Genomic DNA, 20,159 nt, shown 5'->3' on the forward strand with positions numbered 1-20,159 from the left:
CCCAACTTTCTTATCGCAAACATAGGAGCACTCGTTCGTCCCAGTGCTCCTATGTTCTCCACGAGTAAGCTGAAAACGGACATCTGTACCGGTATTTCGAAATCGGACATGTCCGACCAACATCTTCCCATATAATCAGTTGGCTGGTGCCCACATAAACATTAGACTGTTGGCAGAACCTGTCGATATTGAAGGGTTCGGCCGACATTACTCTAAAGTGTATGGGAGCCTTAGGGTCAATGTGGGATGCAGCAGGTAAGCGACACTCGGTTTCTAATGAGAACACAGAATATGCCGCTAACAGGACAGACGCCTTTAATATTAGCAGAATTTAGACACATATAAAGGTCTGTCATGTACTCCAATGGATTTGGTCCAAGGCTGTGATAACATTGATGGGGTCGTTGTTAAACCCCTCGCACAACTGATCCACTGATGACTTTTTGAACGAAAAAATTGAATCTGAGACTTGACAGTCACAGCAGAAAAAAAAACATCTTGCAACCAGAATGGTTCTCGGAGAACTTATCACTGCAGGAGATGTTTTTTTGTTTTTTTATAACTAATATTCATGATAAGAAAGTACATACACAGGCAGCTGCTTATATACATAATGTGACTCAACAGATCGTCATATGCTCTCCATTGCAGTATAGATGTTGCAGAAAATGTGGGCTGTAAGAGAAATTCATGTAACTGCTGATGTAGTTTACAGATAGCCTTATTTCTGCTGCCCTTATTCTTGCTACCAATATTCCGTTGCCCAGTGTTATTTCAGATTGCCCCATTACATTGCGCTAATATGCATTTCTGTGACTTCTCTGGAATTAGGTTTGAATTTGCTTTTTTCATGGTTTCTTTCACTAGTTAAATGGGTATTTCCTTCTCCAAGATCCTATCCCAATGGATAGTAGGTGTAGTAATAATAACAATAATAATAATAATAATATTAGCAAATACCTCCGGTTAAAAATGTAGTATAGTTCTTCTGATTTGCTTTGTTGCTTACCTGATGTACAGGGCATTGCAGTAGCTTAGGTATCCATGGTTATGACCACTATCAACTAACTTCCTAACTATCTGTTTACGCGTGGTTGTAACCATGGATACATAAGCTACTTCATTGCCCTGCACTTAGAGTAAGCGACAAAGTGAATCAGAAGAACTATACTACATTTCTAATTGGAGGTATTTGCTAATATTATTAATGTTACACCCACTACATATTGGGATAGGATCTTGGAGATGGGAACACCGCTTTAATGTCACGTATCAGCTCATTCAATCTGTAATAGATAGGTAATGACAAACTACAAAGAAGTATATTCTCATGAGTTTTATTCTCATCACATAGACGTGACTGTAGTAAGATCTATTTTCCATCTGCCATTTATCTCATGGCGTCTGAAAACCTGTGTTCTTATACCAGAAAGCCATACATACTTAATGCCAGGGCCATCAGAGGCCATTTCTCTCTTTATACATCAGGCTGTGTGATACATCTGTGATGGAAGTGCTAGTGGTAATCATTTTACCCCAATCATCCATTTCTAGGAACAGATATCTAGGCACATTAACATCTTCACTATCGTGATCTCAGAGTGTCTTACACAGTGTTTCTAACGCACTGAAACTTCCAAAACGCCGTTTATCAGAGGCAGTGTGTCCTATGACATTGCAGTTTTTTCAGGAGTGAATTGGTGCTAGAACATCAGTAGTGATGAGACCGGGCCGGGCAGGCTCTAATACTGCTAAACAATGTTGGCAGGCTGCAGGACTACATATGGATCGGTTCAGGTCAAAAATAAAGATACGTGCTTCCTAGCAATACATGTGACAAGTCGAGCATCCAGCACAACAAACTGCAATCACTGCCTTTTGACGTAATTTCCGGGGAAAGTCCCAAAGAACTTTGTTCTTCTTGAAGTCCCTGAAAATAGAGAGGAAAAATTAGTTCAGGGTCAACCAGTTCACTTGTATGGCGAAGTTTGGCTTTGTAAGTAAAAGCTTTGTGATATCAGAGTGTTGCAGATGAAGACAGCTGGTCAGGGCACATTGGGGCAGATTTACTAAAGCAGTCTTTTAGGTAATGCAAACTTAGACTTCACAGTCTTAAAATGCACCAGATATTTCAATGTGTTTTAGGATGGTTGATAAATATGGCGCATCTTTAGACTGTCTAGTCTTAGCGTGTTCCATTTGCTAGTTGGCTTACTTTGGTCCATAAAGTAGCACCACTTTTTGTCACAATTTCACTGCATGGGATTATGAATTTCTAGCTCATGTCCTTTGTTCGCACCCTTTTCTGATATTTTCAATGTTCCTAGAAGGCAGACAATGACCTATGGCTTGAATGTGTCTGAGGGACAAAATAAAATGGCACCAAGCATGCAAGACTTTGTTTTTGCACAAATTATGCACAATTTTTGGTGCAAATCAGCTTATTACTGTATATCTGCATTATATCTACATAATGTAGAGCACCTACAGGGTCAATCAGGATATCAAGATCAAGCAGGATCAGATCATGAAACAGAAGTGTCCACAAGATGACGTTTATGATTAGTGATGCACCTGAACTCGTGCTGCTTACTACTATGTCCTCAGAAAGACAAGCAATACACAAACATGTGTGGCGCCACATCCCTGCATCTGAGGTCACCTTCTATTCTGTGTCTGCTACATTCGGTTAAAGTAATAGGATGCTTTAAAGCAAGGATGCACAATCTGCGGTCCTTGATGCCCTTCTCTGCGGCCCTCAACCTTCAGGTCACAGACGTGCCTCACCATGTTTTGTGGTTGCTAACATGTATTTTCCAACTACACCAAATTTCCTCAATCCTATATATAAAGGCCAAAAAAGTGTCCCTGGAGGAAGCTTTCGATAGCGAAACGTGCGTCGGGTGTGGTGGGTCCCTGGCCTTCTGCTCTGCTGGTACCTTTACCTGTATAACAGGTCTTTAATGTCTGTGCTTGTTATCATGCTTTATGTGATGTCCTTTTAGTGTTATATGGCTATAATAATCCCATATAGATATAAGATACTACTCTAAGAGCTCATGTGTATAATATATTAGTGGTGTAATGACCACTGTGTCCACTAGGGGGCACTATGTGGATGTCCCAAGAGAACAGATGAGTGGCAGAATCCAGAAGGATAGTTCTGTATCTCAAGGTGGGTGGCTTTGAGGTGGAGACTTGTGTATGTGTGATCAGCAATATCATTGCTGAGGTGTTGTTTCTAAGTGTAAGGGAGCAGTCATCAGGTAACTAAAGATGGGCGGGTTCTGGTTACCTACAAATCCACCCAGGGGTGTGTCTGAAAACACCTATAGTAAAAGGCTTTGTAAGTGTGTGAAGGACCTGTGATGAGGTCATAGCCATGTGACCCAGTGGGCGTAGCTACGGACCATATAAGGTGGCCAGGGTAGATCACAAGGTGTGAATGCTGGGACCTGATTGGTCCAGTTTGGAAGGTCCCGTGAGGAGAAGGATCTCCTTACTAACAGCTTGTGGAGCGGCTGTGTGTGTAATGGCGGCCAGCGTCTGAGAGTCCCTGAGGAGTGAGTGGATGTCTGCAGCCTGGAGAAACAGCCATATGGGAACCTTGACGTGGGTGAGATAACACTGGGGCTGAATAGCCTGTTTAATGGATGCTATGCTGTAATGTGAAGCTATATAATGGACGCTAAGCTGTCGTATATTGCTGCTGTGGTTTATGATGGTGAATAAACCTCACGGACTGATATCGTTTTATGGAAAACCCATACCGGATATGATTTATTTGCTGCCAAGCGAGTGTCCCCCAACCATGAATGACAGCGCTACCTCACAATATTTACATATATATATATATATATATACACACACACACACCCCATATGTATACACAATTTATCTTTATCATGTGGTAGGAATATATTCTCTTTAAATATCTATCAGCCCTCTAAGAGATATAGCAGAACATCAGATGTTATACCCACATTCTTTCCTGTATATGTATCTCCCCTGTTTATATGATATATGCGTTTGCATTATATTTTTAAAAATTGCTCTAATAAAGATATTTTTAGCCTTCATGTGTTTTCCAAGCCAGGGAGAAGAGGTGTGGTGTGGAAAGAGGGACAGCAAAGTACTAATATTGATGCACTGTGAGGCCATCTGTGGGACCCCCATGTTTTGGCAGAAAGGGGAGTCTTAATTCCTCTGTAACGCATAAAAGAGTAAATGAGATGAAGTGGACATTCAAGAGTTCTGGTACATTCAGTGCGGTTTATTGAAGAAGGGGAACGCTTGACTGCTTCAGCATCTCACATTAACTACAATGGAAAGAGGTGAATGCATGATCTCTTCCTTTCTAGATTGTGAAAAGAGAACTTTTATCCTACTGATAGGCGAGACTCCAAAAAATAGAGCCAGCACTCCTTGAGAAAGCTAAAGGCGAAACATACGTTGGCGTTTTGGGTACTTCACCTCTAGTCAATTACTCTTTTGATATATGGTATGTTTGAATCTGACAGCTACAGCATATTTAACTATCTGCACTTTATCTCACTGTGATATATTATGTAGAGTGGGTACGAAAAGTATTCAGACCCATTTAAATTTTCCACTCTGTTTCATTGCAGTCATTTGGTACATTCAAAAAAAGGTCATTTTTTTCTCATTAATGTACACTCTGCACCCCATCTTGACTGACAAAAACCAGAAATGTAAAAAAATTTGCAAATTTATTAAAAAGGAAAAACGGAAATATCACATGGTCATAAGTATTCAGACCCTTTGCTCAGACACTCATTTATGTCACATGCTGTCCATTTCCTTGTGATCCTCCTTGAGATGGTTCTACTTCTTCATTGCAGTCCAGCTGTGTTTAATTAAACTGATAGGACTTGATTTGTAAAGGCACACATCTCTCTATATAAGACCTCACAGCTCACAGTGCATGTCAGACCAAATGAGAATCATGAGGTCAAAGGAACTGGCCAAAGAGCTCAGAGACAGAATTGTGGCAAGGCACAGATCTGTCCATGGGTACAAAAGAATTTCTGCAGTACTCAAGAGCACAGTGGCCTCCAAATTCCTTAAATGGAAGAAGTTTAGGACCACTAGAAGTCTTCCTAGACCTGGCCGTCCAGGCAAACTGAGCAACCATGGGAGAAGAGCCTTGGCGAGAGAGGTAAAGAAGAACCCCAAGATCACTGTGGCAGAGCTCCACAGATGCAGTAGGGAGATGGGAGAAAGTTCCACAAAGTCAACTATCACTGCAGCCCTCCAGCAGTCGGGCCTTTATGGCAGAGTGACCCGACGGAAGCCTCTCAGTGCAAGACACAGGAAAGCCTGCATAGTTTGCTAAAAAAAAGTGAAGGACTCCCAGACTATGAGAAATGAGATTCTGATGTCTGATAAGATGAAGACAGAACTTTTTGATGATAATTCTAAGTGGTATGTGTGGAGAAAACCAGGCAATGCTCATCACCTACCCAGTACAATTCCAACAGTGAAACGTGGTGGCAGGATCATGCTATGGGGGTGTTTTTCAGCTGCAGAGACAGGATGATTGATTACCATTGAAGGAAACATGAATGCTCCCAAGTACAGAGATATCCTGAATGAAAACCTCTTCCAGAGTGCTCTGGACCTGACTTGGCCAAAGATTCACCTTCCAACAAGACAATGACCCCAAGCACATAGCTAAAATAACAAAGGAGTGGCTTCAGAACAACTCTGCGACCTTTCTTGACTGGCCCAGCCAGAGCCCTGACCTAAACCCAATTGTGCATCTCTGGAGAGACTTGAAAATGGCTGTCCATCAACGTTCACCATCGAACCTGACGGAACTGGAGAGGATCTGCAAGGAAGAATGGCAGAGGATCCCCAAATCCAGGTGTGAAAAACTTGTTGCATCATTCCCAAGACGACTCAGGGCTGTACTAGCTCAAAAGGGTGCCTCTATTCAACACTGAGCAAATGGTCTTATTTAATACATTTGAAAAAATGTCTACATTTGTTTTTTTCAGTCAAGGGGTGCAGAGTGTACACAAATGAGAACAAAAATGAACTTTTTTGAATTTACCAAATGGCTGCAATGAAGCAGAGTCAAAAATTTAAAGGGGTCTGAATACTTAATGTGGCGCCCCCAGGAGTATGGTCGCCACAGTGGCATTGCCTTCCTCCATGGAGGGTGATGTCAGGCTTGGAGGCAATGAAGGGTCTCTCTAACAGTTAACCATGTCATGCAACACATTTCCCACTCCAGGCCAGCAGAGGGAGCTCTGAACCCAGAACTGAGGGGAGGAGCTGTCTCTGAGGGCCAGGAGGGGAAATTAGGAGTTAGTGTGAGGAGGGCAACGAGTGTAGACGTGTGAAGAAAAGCTGGAGGTTGAGCTGAGGAAAGAGAGCTCCCTCCCAGTGATAGCGCATGATCTGGAGCCTGGTCTCCACGGTTGTATGGATACTGAAGGTCCTGCAACAGAAACCAGAGGAATAGGAAGCTGTAAATGCTCTATTCCCAACTAAGACTCGGAGGCACAACAGCGACGGGTGAGCCAAGAGAGATAGAGGGCTACAGCTGTCTGCCATACGGGGTAGTTCTAAGAGAAGATAAGAAGGAGGAACTTCAGTGTAACACTGTACTGCATGTACCTCAAGCCAGCGCTAGGAAGGAGACTACACAACCCATCTGATAGAGAGATCCCTGAGTTGCTCCCAGGCTAGCCTGCTCCTGTGCCATCTCTAACTAGGACCATGGACTGCGTTTGCCAAGTAAAGGTAAAGAAACTGCACCCTGTTGTGTCCTTGCCTCCTTCCTGCAACATCCTCAGCACTGCTACATCTCTGTGCCAATCACTGCACCCTCTACCTAAACATTCCGCTACACTGCCCTGGGTCCAACAGCCCTACCTGTGGAGGGCTACAACATCATTGCTGCATTACACCATCTGTCCCAGAGGATCTGTCTGCAGTGTCGGCTTAACACCTCCCTTGCCGTACACCACTGGTGGCATCACAAATCACTTATAAACTTTATTCCCAACTCAACCCCTTTTACATGGGCGCCCAGGGCCATGGACCGGGTCACCGCTGCTGTGACAATCCCCTCTGAGAGACCGGCCCGGTACTGAGTACCCCACAGCCCTGGGAGGGCGACCCATTTCCATACCCACTGTATATATTCTTAATTACTTTGTCCATATATTGCTTAATGTGCAGCCACTTTACTCACTATTGAGTGTTTTGAACATGTATATTACACGAATTTATTGCTACATCCCCATAACTTTTCCTCTGTATGATCCTCCCCATATTTTTTAATATCACATTTTAGGTCATTCTTTTGTATGTCTAATAAATTATCTTTCGGAGTGGCTATTTGCTTTCTGTAGGTTGTCTGCAATGAAAAGAACTGAACGTATGATCTCTTCCTTTCTAGACTGTAAAATGGGAAAAAAGAAGCTTTTATCCTCCTGATAGGCGAGAGTCCAAAAAATAGAGCTAGCGCCAATTAGATATTTTTGGCATATACTATCGATAATCCCTCAGAAGGTAACACCCCCTGATGCCCAAGATTTATTGCAATCTTTGGGGTTGGTTTAATCGGACAATGCGGCCCTCAGACTAAAAAAGATTGTGCACCCCTGATTTAAAGTGGTAAGTCAAGTGGCTAGGTGAGCTAACAAGTGCAGGGCGGCTTGTAGTGTAAAAAATAATACTAAGTAATGTAAATGATCCCAATATTTAATATATCCTTTTTAATATGTTTATTTGAGCCCGCATGCACAATGCAGTTTTACTTCAGATTTTGTGTCCATTTTTTTTTTTCTTTTTTTTTTCCCAAAGTAATGATGCCTATAGCAGTGCGGAAAAAATGTGGCAAGAGAAGACATACCTACAAACCATCCATCGTCACATTTTTCCATGACATCGATCACATCACCTTCCCGTAATTCTAGCTCATCTTCATTCCGGGGGGTATAGTTGTACAAGGACTGGTATCTGCCAGAGGTAAAGGTATAACACGTTACTCTGCCATGATGAGGATTTATACCGTACGTCAATTGTCATTCTTCTGACACAAGTGATTAGTGGTCCTTATCTAAAGAACCATAGGTTAATGTGACACATTGCAATATTTATAACTGCACCCTCCACCTGATTACCTATGACACTGTGCACTTCTCATATATAGCAGATACTTACTTTCATGTGTTTCAACTTTTTGTTGCCTTGATTTCTAGCTCTCGCCATCTCTATGCACTGCTATGATTCCTTGTTAAATCAGCACAGCTTCACATGACCAGCTAGAGTATATGTCTCAAACACTTAGCCCCCAAATCAATTTATTGTTTCTAGTAGCCAGGGGTGGACTTGGCAATTTGGTAGAGGGACAGCTATCGGCCGGGCCAGCACTGTCTTTCAGTGTGTCGGGTACCATTCTGGCCATGTCACAGAACAGCAGATGCGCCCACACGCATGCTGTGCAAGTCTGTGTCTTCTGAATGGTGTCACTCAGCGTGCCTGCGCTACCTGTACCAATATAACAGAAGCAAGCAACAGGTAGGAAGTAAGCACTGTCTGTCTGGCTTTTTGGCCGTCCTAATGTATATAGAGGGTTGTGGAGGCCATCATACTGTATGTAGATGGCTTTGGGGACATAATACTGCATATAGGGAGATATGGGGCCATCATACTGTATATAGGGAGTTGTGTGGGACATCATACCGTATATAGGGGAGTTGCAGAGGTCATCATATTTTATGCAGGGCAAACAATGTGGCCATCATACTGTATAGAGAGGAGTAGTGTGGCAATCATACTGTATACAGATGAGCTGTGAGGTCATTATAATGTATACAGGAGTCAATCATATTGCATAGATTTTAGACAGCTATCATACTTTATATAGAGGAGCTATGGAGCCACCATACTGTATATAGGGTTCGGTCATGTACACTAGACATTGCAAAACAGAGCAATATTTAACCATGCAATCTCTGTCATGGACATCATCCACTGTGTAGCCCCCAGCCTAAATTTAGGACGCGGCTGCATTGATAACAGGAATTAGTCTGAGTTAGAGCCATTATAATCTGTCTGTGGTGGTAAATAAACTAATAGATTATAAGCAGCCAGTAAGGGAAGCTGAACTCCTGGGTAAATATTGTGTGACAGGCACTGTGCAGTTATGGACGTTATCTTTGAGCTTCTGGGCCCCTTTCCCGTTGAGAACTTCAGTGGTACAGTCCATGCAATTGCATCATACAAGAACTTCTATTAAATGATATAGTGATCCCTCAATGTGATTCTCAGGGGTCACCATGTGATCACATTACATTACTGATGAATTGTATATGGTGGGTGACTAGTAGTGACACAGTGAATTAAAAAAAGAAAAAAAAGAGAGCGAGAGAATACTTACGGTTCCCCCATAGCCTGGATATTTTCATGAGTGAATACAGCTCGCTGTTAGGGAAAATAACATTTGTGATTATTAAAAAATATTTTAGATAGATCTTAGACAACCTAATTCTTCACCATGGCTCATTGCAGAACACAGAGACACATAATGCAGACAGGCTGATAATACTTGTATGGTGAACATTTCAGCTTACAAGACACTGCTAAGCACATGTTATGGCTATGCAGACAAAGCTTTGTGTTTTACATACTTTTGTTTAGGACTATATCCTTTTTACACATCAGGGCCGCAGTAATAAGCCCTAAAGACACTGAATTATAGATGTGAGGCTGTAATACACTATGTCTAGTATGTAGACACCCATCCTAATTATTTACAGGAGCACACATTGACGTACTCTGCCATGTAATTTCTATAGACAAACACTGGCCGTACTATGATCCTACTGAAAAGCTCAGTGCTTTTATGTAAGAAAAGCAACATATTTTCGGCCATTCATAGGACTCTGTCACTGTCTGTAATATATAGCCGCCTCTAAATCTGTAATTCTAAAAGCATTCTGTGATCTTGTTGTACATCGTTATCATCGGTATAACTTCAGTTTTACAGCTATGCTCTTCATGCAGGTTAGTTATGGGTAGAGCCGTCCTATTCCAGTCACATTTCATTTTATAGTGCGGTATGACAGAGACAGAGTATAGTATGGTAGAGGAAAATACACAAAGTACATGATTCACAAACATTGCAGCAAAAGGAACATGGACTACGTAGCAGTTTAGAGAAAGTCCAGACAAATATCTAAACATTCACATGTACATAACACATATGTATTATTCAATCATTAAGTCAGATAAAAGTTTATCATCTTCTCCAGAGATGAACACCCAATAATCATGTCCCCAAGATGGTAACACAACAATTAAGCATATGTAAGCCAAGCGACATGCTACACGGAACTTTAAACTCCTTCATCCTTTCTGAACATTGACACCACTAGATAATGTGAACTGGGATTGCGAAAAGTGCAGTGGACAGAATCTCATAAAAGGACAAAGCATCCTGAGTGGGTAGACCAGCAGTTTGAAAATACAAAACCATTCTGAAAAAGAAGGCTCTTGCATAGAAATGAGATGCACGTCCTTAAATCAGAGCTGGAGGGAGCTCACATGGTCCTTGGGTACTCTTCTCTCCATAACCACTGCCTGCCCTTTCCTATGGAATCTGTGTACAGTATAGGGTGGAACGTATGTTCTGCTATCCAATATATGCACACAGGTCTAAAGTTAAACAGTATCTGTAGCTTTTATTTCATTAATAGTACACACAATAGTATGCACCTTTGTAATATATCTTACCAGAGAAATCGGCTTCTTTCACCTCCTGGATTGATCTTTCACGCACTACTCATGGGTAAACTTTGCAAAATCTGTATTAAGTTTAGACAGATTTTCCCATTACTGAGATGCGAGATGACAGTTGGTGCTTTTAAAATTCTATGGCAAGAGGGAGGGGACGTTCTCCATAGAACTTTATGAACCCCAACTGTCATCTATCTAACATAAAAAAATCTGTATTCACCGAACGCAAATTTTAGTGGTGAATTTGGAATTTTGAGAATGACTGATCAGTCCTGGCAGAGAAAGAAGTGGATAGCTCTGATAAGATATGTTACAAAGTTTGTTAAATTCATGTCTACTATTGATGTATGAAAATAAAATTAAAACAAAAAGGTTACTCGTTAAGCAATGTGTAACAGAGCAGTTTGTGCATGAAGAAAAATTCCTCGGAGGAAGGGCATTGCAGTGTAAGTAAGAGGAGAAATGAGGGGGCTATTGGACAGGTGCTCACTTTTTGTGTTATATAAGCAGGCTTAACTGCCTGCAAGGATCTGTGGAATGACTGCTGTACCCGGGGTCCTTGAGTTGGTTTGACTGGACTGAACCAGATCTAGGTAGACGAAAATGTCCCCTCTAAACCACTGCCATTTTCGGTCTTACACAGAGAACTGAAAGTCAAGGATTTTCCTGTGTAAGGCCTGTTTCACATTTCCGTTTTTTGACGGCAGGCCAAATCCGCCAGAGCTGTTAAAAACAGATCCGCTTCCGTTGTGGGCCAAACGGTCACCACTGGATCCTGCCGCTGGATTCGGCATGTGGGCGAAATTTAAAGCAACCGCGGTCTGGGAGAGGGGGAGAGAGAGAGAGAGAGGGAGACTTTTTCGGCGCTTCCAGAACGGTATTTAGGGTTAATATGGTTGGCCGGGAAAATCTGTCGGGCATGCGCAGTGTAAAATAGCGGACCGTCGCTGAAAAAACGTTGCATCGCCCAGGAGACGCTAAAATTTTCACGGATCCGTCAAAAAACGGAACTGACGGACGACCATCAGTCAAAATCCGCTGCTAATGCAAGTCTATGGGGGGAAAAACTGGATCCGCCAAAAAATGGACGGATCCGTTTTTTTCTAAAAGTGGTGGATTTTGATTGACGTCAAAACACGGAAATGTGAGACAGGCCTAAACAGGCTGCCAGTCACAATATTTTTACAGACGGAGTTACATACAGACAAACAAGCTTGGAATATTATACAGCAACGCATTATATTATATGAAGCATCACAAACACAAAATACAATTGTACATGAATAATAATTCAATGCAGCAAAGCTAGGCAGCACAAGGAGTACATAATACACACATCAAACACATTTTGAGCTATAAAAACATACATAATGATGTACAATCAAGCTCATTCATCACACGGTGTAACAGATCATCACACTGCAGCAATTGGAGCGATAGTAAACCCTGCTAGACATTTGTAAACTCTAAGGTAAAACTCTCTGTAGCTTTTTTTGTGAAATACCATACCAGCTAAATAGATAAAATACTTAAAATATCAAACATTTTCAGCATGTCAATTCTTTGGGTCGAATTCATGACAGATTTCATTTTTTTGCACTGCAGCAATTCCGCAACAAACACGAGGACATAAAACGTGTAGATTTTACCCCGATTTTTGTTGAAATCCATCCTGTGTGTATGTGGTCTAAAGAAGAGAACAATGCTACTAATGAACCGTGTCTGGCATTGCAGCTCAGTCCCATTTGCTTGAATAGTGATGATCTGCAGTACCAGACATGGACAGGTGTGGTGCTGTTCTTTATTTTTTCAATCCTAGGTGATCCCCTTAAAAAAGCTTCAAGATATAAAGTTGACAAAGTGGAGGTAAATTACTCTACCCTTTGCACGGTTTTGGGGCTTTTCAATGGTGAACTGCAGGCTTTTCTAGACATCACAGGACTACGAGGAGGCTTACCAACAACTACAAGGTCACTTTTATAAACAGTCTGCAAAACCATAGGACAGGAATCAGTTGATAAATTCACCACATCCATTTTGATTAAATATAACCCATGCAGAATGCCACACATAGCAGGTAACAAGCCACCAACATAGAAAACACAAGTAATGGAAAGGAGAAACACTCAAAGACATCACCGTCAGCGGGAAAAAAAAGCACACATAGAAGAATGTCGGACAGACGAGAGCAAAATGTATCTTTAAGACGGGGTTGGGGATGGTCAAAAATATGATGGGAAAAAAGTTATTTTATATATTCTATTTAACGCCCTAATTTCAGCTAGAGAAGGGCAAACAACTATTATGGAAAAGCTTCTGCACCGATTTTTGCTTTTTGTTTAAATAGCGGTTTACTATTTATCGTAATTACAAGTAGTACTTTTAATGTGATGCCGCTATAGAGCTGGGATATTCAACTGGAAGAGTCAGACCTGAATCCAGACTGGAGTCACCAGCTGTCCAAACCCTGCAGACCTGCTATCAGAGGTCTACAGAACCTAGTACAAAAGGTCCTGATCTCACCAACAGGGGGACCTTCTGTGTGGTGTCATATGGAAGTTAAAAAAAAACCCTGGAAGTCTAAAATATTAACTATGTTTTTTTGTTTTGTTTTGCCTGGTCTGGGTTCTAAAATATTTTTTTTTTTAGTATGTGTTAGTGGCCTAATTGTTTTAGGGACTATTCTTGAGTCTAAACAGTTACATCATTCTGGTGTAGAGTAGCTTTAGCGCTCTTGTCTGGAGGCTGATTAATTTTAAGGGTCTGGTCTTTGGTATGAATTCATTTTAGGAGTTACTAAAACCAGCCAGAGTAATTATCCTTGCTATAGTGTAAAGTACATTTAGCTGGCATTGGTTTAACTGGGTGACCATCTAATGCAGTGTTCCCCAACTCCAGTCCTCAAAAGCCACCAACAGGTCAGGTTTTAAGGATTTCCTTGGTAACGCCCAAGTGGTGGAATTATTGCCTGTGCAGGTGAGAAGATCTCACCTGTGCAATTTTAAGAGAAATCCTGAAAACACGACCTGTTGGTGGCTCTTGAGGACTGGAGTTGGGGAACACAGATTAATGAGTATGGGGGGGCCTCCCGACTCTTGACTGATAGGAGATGATGGGAGATAACAGGCAGTACGTATTTAAACTCACAACATTTTTCTTCTCTAAAGGCCCCGTTACACGCATCAATGTCCCAGCGATCCCACCAACGATCCGACGTGGATGGGATTGCTGGGACATAGTTAGACAGACCCACCAGTGATCAGGACCAGCGAGCAAGCTGGTGTCCATGGTAAACAGCGGGTATCTAAGAGCCGCGCGGCTCTTAGTTACCCGCTGTTTACATTGGAAACCAGCTCCCAGCGTCGCTGATCGTTGGTCTCTCGCTGCCACACGCAGCGATGCATGCGGGCCAGCGGGAGACCAACAATCAAAAAATGTCCCAGGACGTTCGAGCACGATCAGCGATACCAGGCAGGTGTGTGTCACACACAGCGATGTCGCTGGCGAGATCGCTGTGGCGTCACAAAATCAGCGATCTCGCTGTGTGTGACGGGGCCTTAAGAGATAAGTCGTGGCTACAATTTCTTTTCATCCCACATTACATAAACATGATGGTTCAATAAATGGGGGAGCCCGGAGAGATAGCTGATGGTCAGCTTTAGTGAATACAAGGCTACCGGCTGGTCATCCATCAAGAGGCCACATATTGATGTCCAGCCACTGTCTACGGACTCACTGTTTTAGTCTTGCACTTTGTCTATGTATAGTATCGCCAGCTTTCCGCACAGATTTCTATCCTGGTGCCCCATTAACACTCCATAGCGTTATATTACTACTATATTTTTGCACCGATGATGGATCTAAATCTAATTTTGTTAGCTGAAATACACATGTAATGTTTGTGATTTTGATCTACAGCTGATATATACAGCGGACTGGACTGTGCACGGCACTGGAATCAGGCACAGAACCTGCTCTTATTCTGTAGAAGCTCCTCAGGGGTTAAACGTCTTGGTATAATCCTAGAACATTGTGTGTGCCTTTGTATATACACTGCCGTCAGTTGTTATTGCTGCAGTGGGGAATACCGGCAGAGTGAACAGCGTGCTTTTACTGCTGATACCCATAAAGTACTGTGCTATTTTGTGAGGCAGCCAAACGCTCTGACATTTAACTGGAGAATGACTCACAGGACATAGTGTTACCAGAACTAGCACATTTATATGTGGAAGAGGCTCCTGAGGCTCAAGAAACATCATCCACAGTTAGAGAATATTATAGAATACAGCTGACACGTGTGAGGCAGTTAGTAGCATGGGTGGTGGTCGGAAAAAGAATCGTGGTCATGGTTTTCAATGTAAGAAATTGGTTGAATTATGTAAATGATAACATTTGAGACAATTTAGAGGCTATTTAGCCAAATCACGCACTTGTCAGAAATCTCCAGATCATCAAATCTTGGAAAAACACTTTTAATTGTAGCATCATTTCACTGCATGGCTCATCATTAAGAAAAAAAATCCAGTACTTTTCACTACAAAGCTAATGACAGCTTGAAGCCCCGAGGAAGCGCCATGGATAATGTGAAACAGCTGTAGGCTATGTGTTGTTTGCTTTTACTACCCATCCTGTATATACCACAATAAAAAGATGTGTTTCATTTGATGGGTGCAGCAACGGTATCTTTCTCCTATGAAGTATCTGCTCAGATCGGTCTTCCATTTCTACTTTCTAACATTGACAGGTTCTTACCTGCCAGTCTGGAGAACAAAGGGCAGCTATTAAAGAGAGCACATCACTAAGGAATAGTTTGGTTGTTGGTGCTCAAGTCGGGTGTCCAACCCATCAATCAAAAATGACAAAAATCTTGGCACTCAATATGTGAAATATTCAGACACTTATTTTGTGCATCCAGACAGAAAGGTTTATACGTTTTCGGTCCAGCATAGGACCTTCATCAGAAAAATCTCGTTTACTGAAATAAATCCTTGCAGTGGTAGCCAAAAGAAGGACACAGGGCAGCCAGACCACGGACCAGGGCTTCACCAGCGCAATTCAATTCTAGAGGTTGTATACCCACTGCTATCAGCGCTGTCTTCACTCCTTATTTTAGTGACTCTGGAGGTCCCTTTTCTGAAGCCCTACGCTGTACAGCTGCCTGTTCCAATTTTGGATGGCACAGTCCACGTTCGCTTTCCAGACGCTAGACATTTAACATTTTCACTGGCCATCCAGATTCTCTACTTTGTCCTTCTTTTGGCTACTATTGCAAGGATTTATTTATTTCAGTAAACGAGATTTTTCTGATGAAGGTCCTATGCTGGACCGAAAACGTTTAAACCTTTCTGTCTGGATGCACAAAATAAAAGTGTCTGAATATTTCATATATTGAGTGCCAAGATTTTTGTCACTTTTTAAAGGGCAGCTATTGTCATAGAACACAGGGGCCTGCAACAACACACGGGATAGAACATAAAGGATAAGACAATTGTGGCAGATTGCCATTTGCCAGGCTGGATGTTTTTGCCAGTAGGAAATCGCTCCACAGGGAATTATTGTAATATCTTTGAGATGCTCCATACTGACAGCAGGGCTTGTCTTATACTCATTTGTTTGAAGGTCTTAAAAAAAAAAAAAAAAAATCTCTCCTATATATGGATGGAAAGAGAGGTTACCAAATGTAGGCAGGTAGACAACAGTAGCTAAGAGAGCCGCTATGTGTCGCCAACCTGCAGAAGGATACATCATATAGTCTCTTTTTGCATATAGTACTATTGAAGAGGGAAGATGGCGGCTACTTATGTTTAATTTTCAATCATGGATTTAAAGGTTATTTTAGCCTCAGGGTATGTTCCCACGGTCAGTGGCGGGTTGGACGCTGCGTACATTGCCTGTCTGGGTGTGGAGGCCGGTGGCTATCTAACTAGGCAGGATAGAGTCTATGGATATACTATAAAATATAAAAATAGGACATCTTGGTATATGTCCCAGACTAACAGCATAATATTACACTGAAGTCTAATTCTGCACTTCTGTACAAAGTGCAGTATGGAGGACAATTCTTGTAGAATGCCAATTTCCTACTGATCGCACACATGTCATCTATAATGTTGGGTAATCTGGATGGAAGGAGGAGGGTTCTAGGCTGTAGCCTTTGGATAGTTCTGCACCCTTACCTCTGCTCAGCTCAATAAGCCACATATACAGCCACCTGTCTTCTATTTTATGTGTTGGTCTTGTACCAGGACCATGTAACATAGCCCATTGTTGGGATCATTGTATCTCTAGTTTATTTATTTAGTAACCCTAATGCTTAGTAAATAATTGACCTGCGGGCTTTTGTTATTACGGTAAGTCACTATGTTTATTAGGCTATTTTATTGCACTTGAATGGAAAACCTCTGCGAGTAATCAAACCCGCTGGACAGAAATATCTGTAACGTGACTTTTTTTCAGGAATGTAACAGCTGGTGATAATTAAGGAAAACTTCATACATGAATTGTGGAATAATCTTGTTAAATGTTGTATTTTCATCTTAATTTTGAGTTACCAATGTTCTCTTTTACACTAACCCCCAAAGCGAACGGCAGATTTTTTTCCTCCAGACTGCAGTATTCTGGGAGTTGGGAGTACAGTTGCATAGTTTGTTTCTCCCGAGTTTCGCACCAGTCTTGCTTATCTCATTTCATGATTTTCAGCTTTTGGTGACCCCCTAACCACTCTCTCATTTATAGAGAAACTGTCACTAGCTGACCAAATATGTTCCACGTGTATGGGGTCCGCACAGAAGTTGTGTAAGGCCTCTTTCACACATCAGGTTTTCGGCGTCAGGCGCGATCCGGCGCTTTTGACAGAAACCGGATCCGGCGAAATGCAATGCCGGATCCGGTTTCCCCCCCATTGACTTGCATTTGCGCCGGATCGCGCCGGATGGCCATGCGTTTCATCCGGTTTTCGCCGGATCCGGCAATGTGTCGCGATCCGGCGTCTGGAAAAAACGGCTACTGTAACGTTTTTTGTCTCCGGCGAAAAAGCCGGACACGCCGGATCCGGCGCGTCCGGCTTTTTCACACAATGAAAGCCTATGAGCGCCGCAATGCGCCGGATCCGGTTTTTTGGTCTGAGCATGCTCAGTAGCTCTGCCCACAAGACATATATAAAAGCAAGACAGTGGGACCCACAGCCACACCCAACATGCCACCCAAGAAAGCAACCAAGCGAAGCAGGAGAAGGCAGGAGACCACTGCAGCACCATCAGCACCACCACCACCCCAAATGGAGCAGCAAATAGAACATGCTGAGGAGGGGAGGCCATCAGCAGATGAGAGACGGTAATTATCAAATCACCCATTCCTCCAAACTAGGGCTATTGAATATCAAGATATTCATTGGCCCTTTGTTTCTCTTTATTCAACAGCCGCCAAAGAGATGCAGCAGCAGCAGCAATGGCAGCAGCTGGAACACCACCCACAGGCATGGAGTGTGGCCACCAGGAAGACAGCACATCATCTTCTGGGAGCCCTCCCTCGCATCGTCAGCGTTTGACGGTAAGTTTTTATTTCCAAAATCCATCTTCTCTGTAATATATGTCTATTCATTGCCTTTTATTTCAAAACAGGAATCACAAGATGAAGAGGAGCTCCCAGAAGAAGAAGGAAGGGGTGGACAGACACCTGGAGTGGGCTCACAATTGGTAAGTTTTTTGCATCAAACGCAGAAACACAACATCACACTACACACAACACATAGAAAACAATGTTCTGCAGACCACACACAGCAAACAAATGCCTACATCCAAAGACATAACATTTTTTGTTTTCTTCTCTAGTCTTCCCAATCTGGTGCTCGGCCAAGAGGTCCTCGCAGTGCCTCCCAGGGTCGTCGGCGACAGCAACGCGGCGGTCACCAGCGTGTAAGTATAAATATTTTTGCTTTGTTTTTTTGCACTTTTTATTTCATTTCTTATGTGGAGGCTAATTATGTTATTTTTGTCTTTTTCTTTAACAGCCTTCACAGCGTGCTCCCGACTCTGACGGTGAGGATGGAGGACTCGATGTGGACCACCTCATCGATCTCGTCAGAGAAAGGGAGCCGCTCTGGAATATGGCTGACCGCCGCCACACTGACCTTATCGTTACCCGACGACTCTGGGAGGAAATCTGTTCGCTCCTTGTGGGCCGCTGGGAGGACCTCGATGTTCGGGCCCAGATTACAGAGCGTAAGTATATACAGTACCGGTTGCTTGATGTAAACCAGTGTTTCCCGAACTCCAGTCCTCGTGGTCCCCACGGATCATGTTTTCAGGATTTCTATTTACTATGGAAATCCTGAAAACATGACCCCTGGGGACCATGAGGACTGGAGTTTGGGAAACACTGATGTTGTATACTAACCACTCCTTTCTCGTTTCAGGGAACAGAATTGTGAATCGGTGGCGGTCTGTGAGGGATCGTTTCAAGAAGGAGTTCAATAAAGAGATGCGGGCCCCGAGTGGATCTGGAGGACGCAGGAGCAAGTACAAGTACGCAGAAGCCCTGTCGTTCCTCCGGGAAACAATGGTCACCAGAAGGTAAATATTACACACCACATGTGAAAAAAAATGTTAGATGTAAATTTTTTTTTCAGCCAGGGCCATACCATGTCAGTATTTTAATTGTTTTTTTTTCTCTTTATTCCACAGCACGGTGAGCAGCACTCGGGAGCCTGCACGATTGGACCCTTCTGAGGCGATCCCTGAGGAGACCGGCACCGAGGGACACTTCGACCGCCCCGGTACATCTGCACCTTCCCAGCCTTCCCACACATTCGACCCATCTGTCCCATCCACCAGCACAGGAGCATCGTGGCCGCCTACATTACATGAAGCTGCTGGTGAGGAGATCGCTTTCCCTTTACCCCACCCTTCTGCCCCTGCCACCTCTAGTACACCTGCGGGTACTGGGCGGCAGTGGCAGAGGGGTCAGGAAAAGACTTATGCGCCAGAGTTCTTGCATCTGAATGCATCTTTCCAGAACTGTCTAAAAGTCTTGTCAGAGCAAATCTCCGCAGGCTATCAGCAGATCAACTCCAGCACTCTGGAGGTGAAGACACTTCTGCAAACCATGCATTCAGAAGCAAGATCTTTGCCAAACCACACCTTTTTCAGGTCTGTTGTGGAGCGCATGGAAACGCTCTCTCCTGCCCAGCAGATGCATGTAATGCATTCATGCCACGCTGCTCTCCAGCAAGTTACCTCCCAACCTCCTCCTCCCACCACAGTAGTTCCTCCACCTGCACCCCCTCCAGCCACTTTCCATCCTCCCCCTCCTATTACATCTACACCCCCTCCAGCCACTTTCCATCCTCCCCCTCCTATTACATACCATCCACCTCCAGCCACTTT

At 43.1% G+C, this 20,159-nt stretch overlaps 1 protein-coding gene across 4 annotated transcripts in view; it reads right to left on the minus strand.

The window, feature by feature from the left end:
• Positions 1-1,321: 1,321 nt before the first annotated feature.
• SORBS2 (sorbin and SH3 domain containing 2) overlaps positions 1,322-20,159 on the minus strand; it is a 333,099-nt gene continuing 314,261 nt past the window's right edge. For 3 of the 4 annotated variants that reach the window (XM_073578685.1, XM_073578692.1, XM_073578702.1), the window contains 3 exons: positions 9,419-9,462; positions 7,889-7,995; positions 1,322-1,930 (listed from right to left, as the gene is read on the minus strand). In XM_073578685.1, the coding sequence (XP_073434786.1) occupies positions 1,869-1,930; positions 7,889-7,995; positions 9,419-9,462 (213 nt within the window). In that variant the 3' untranslated portion in view covers positions 1,322-1,868. Of the gene's footprint in view, positions 1,931-7,888; positions 7,996-9,418; positions 9,463-12,656; positions 12,765-20,159 lie in introns of all 4 variants that reach the window. The other variant, XM_073578712.1, reaches the window with a different exon arrangement.

This window comes from Dendrobates tinctorius, unplaced genomic scaffold (assembly GCF_039654945.1).
Source record: "Dendrobates tinctorius isolate UK_male_01 unplaced genomic scaffold, ASM3965494v1 ptg000008l, whole genome shotgun sequence".
In the NCBI taxonomy this organism is placed as follows: domain Eukaryota; kingdom Metazoa; phylum Chordata; class Amphibia; order Anura; family Dendrobatidae; genus Dendrobates; species Dendrobates tinctorius.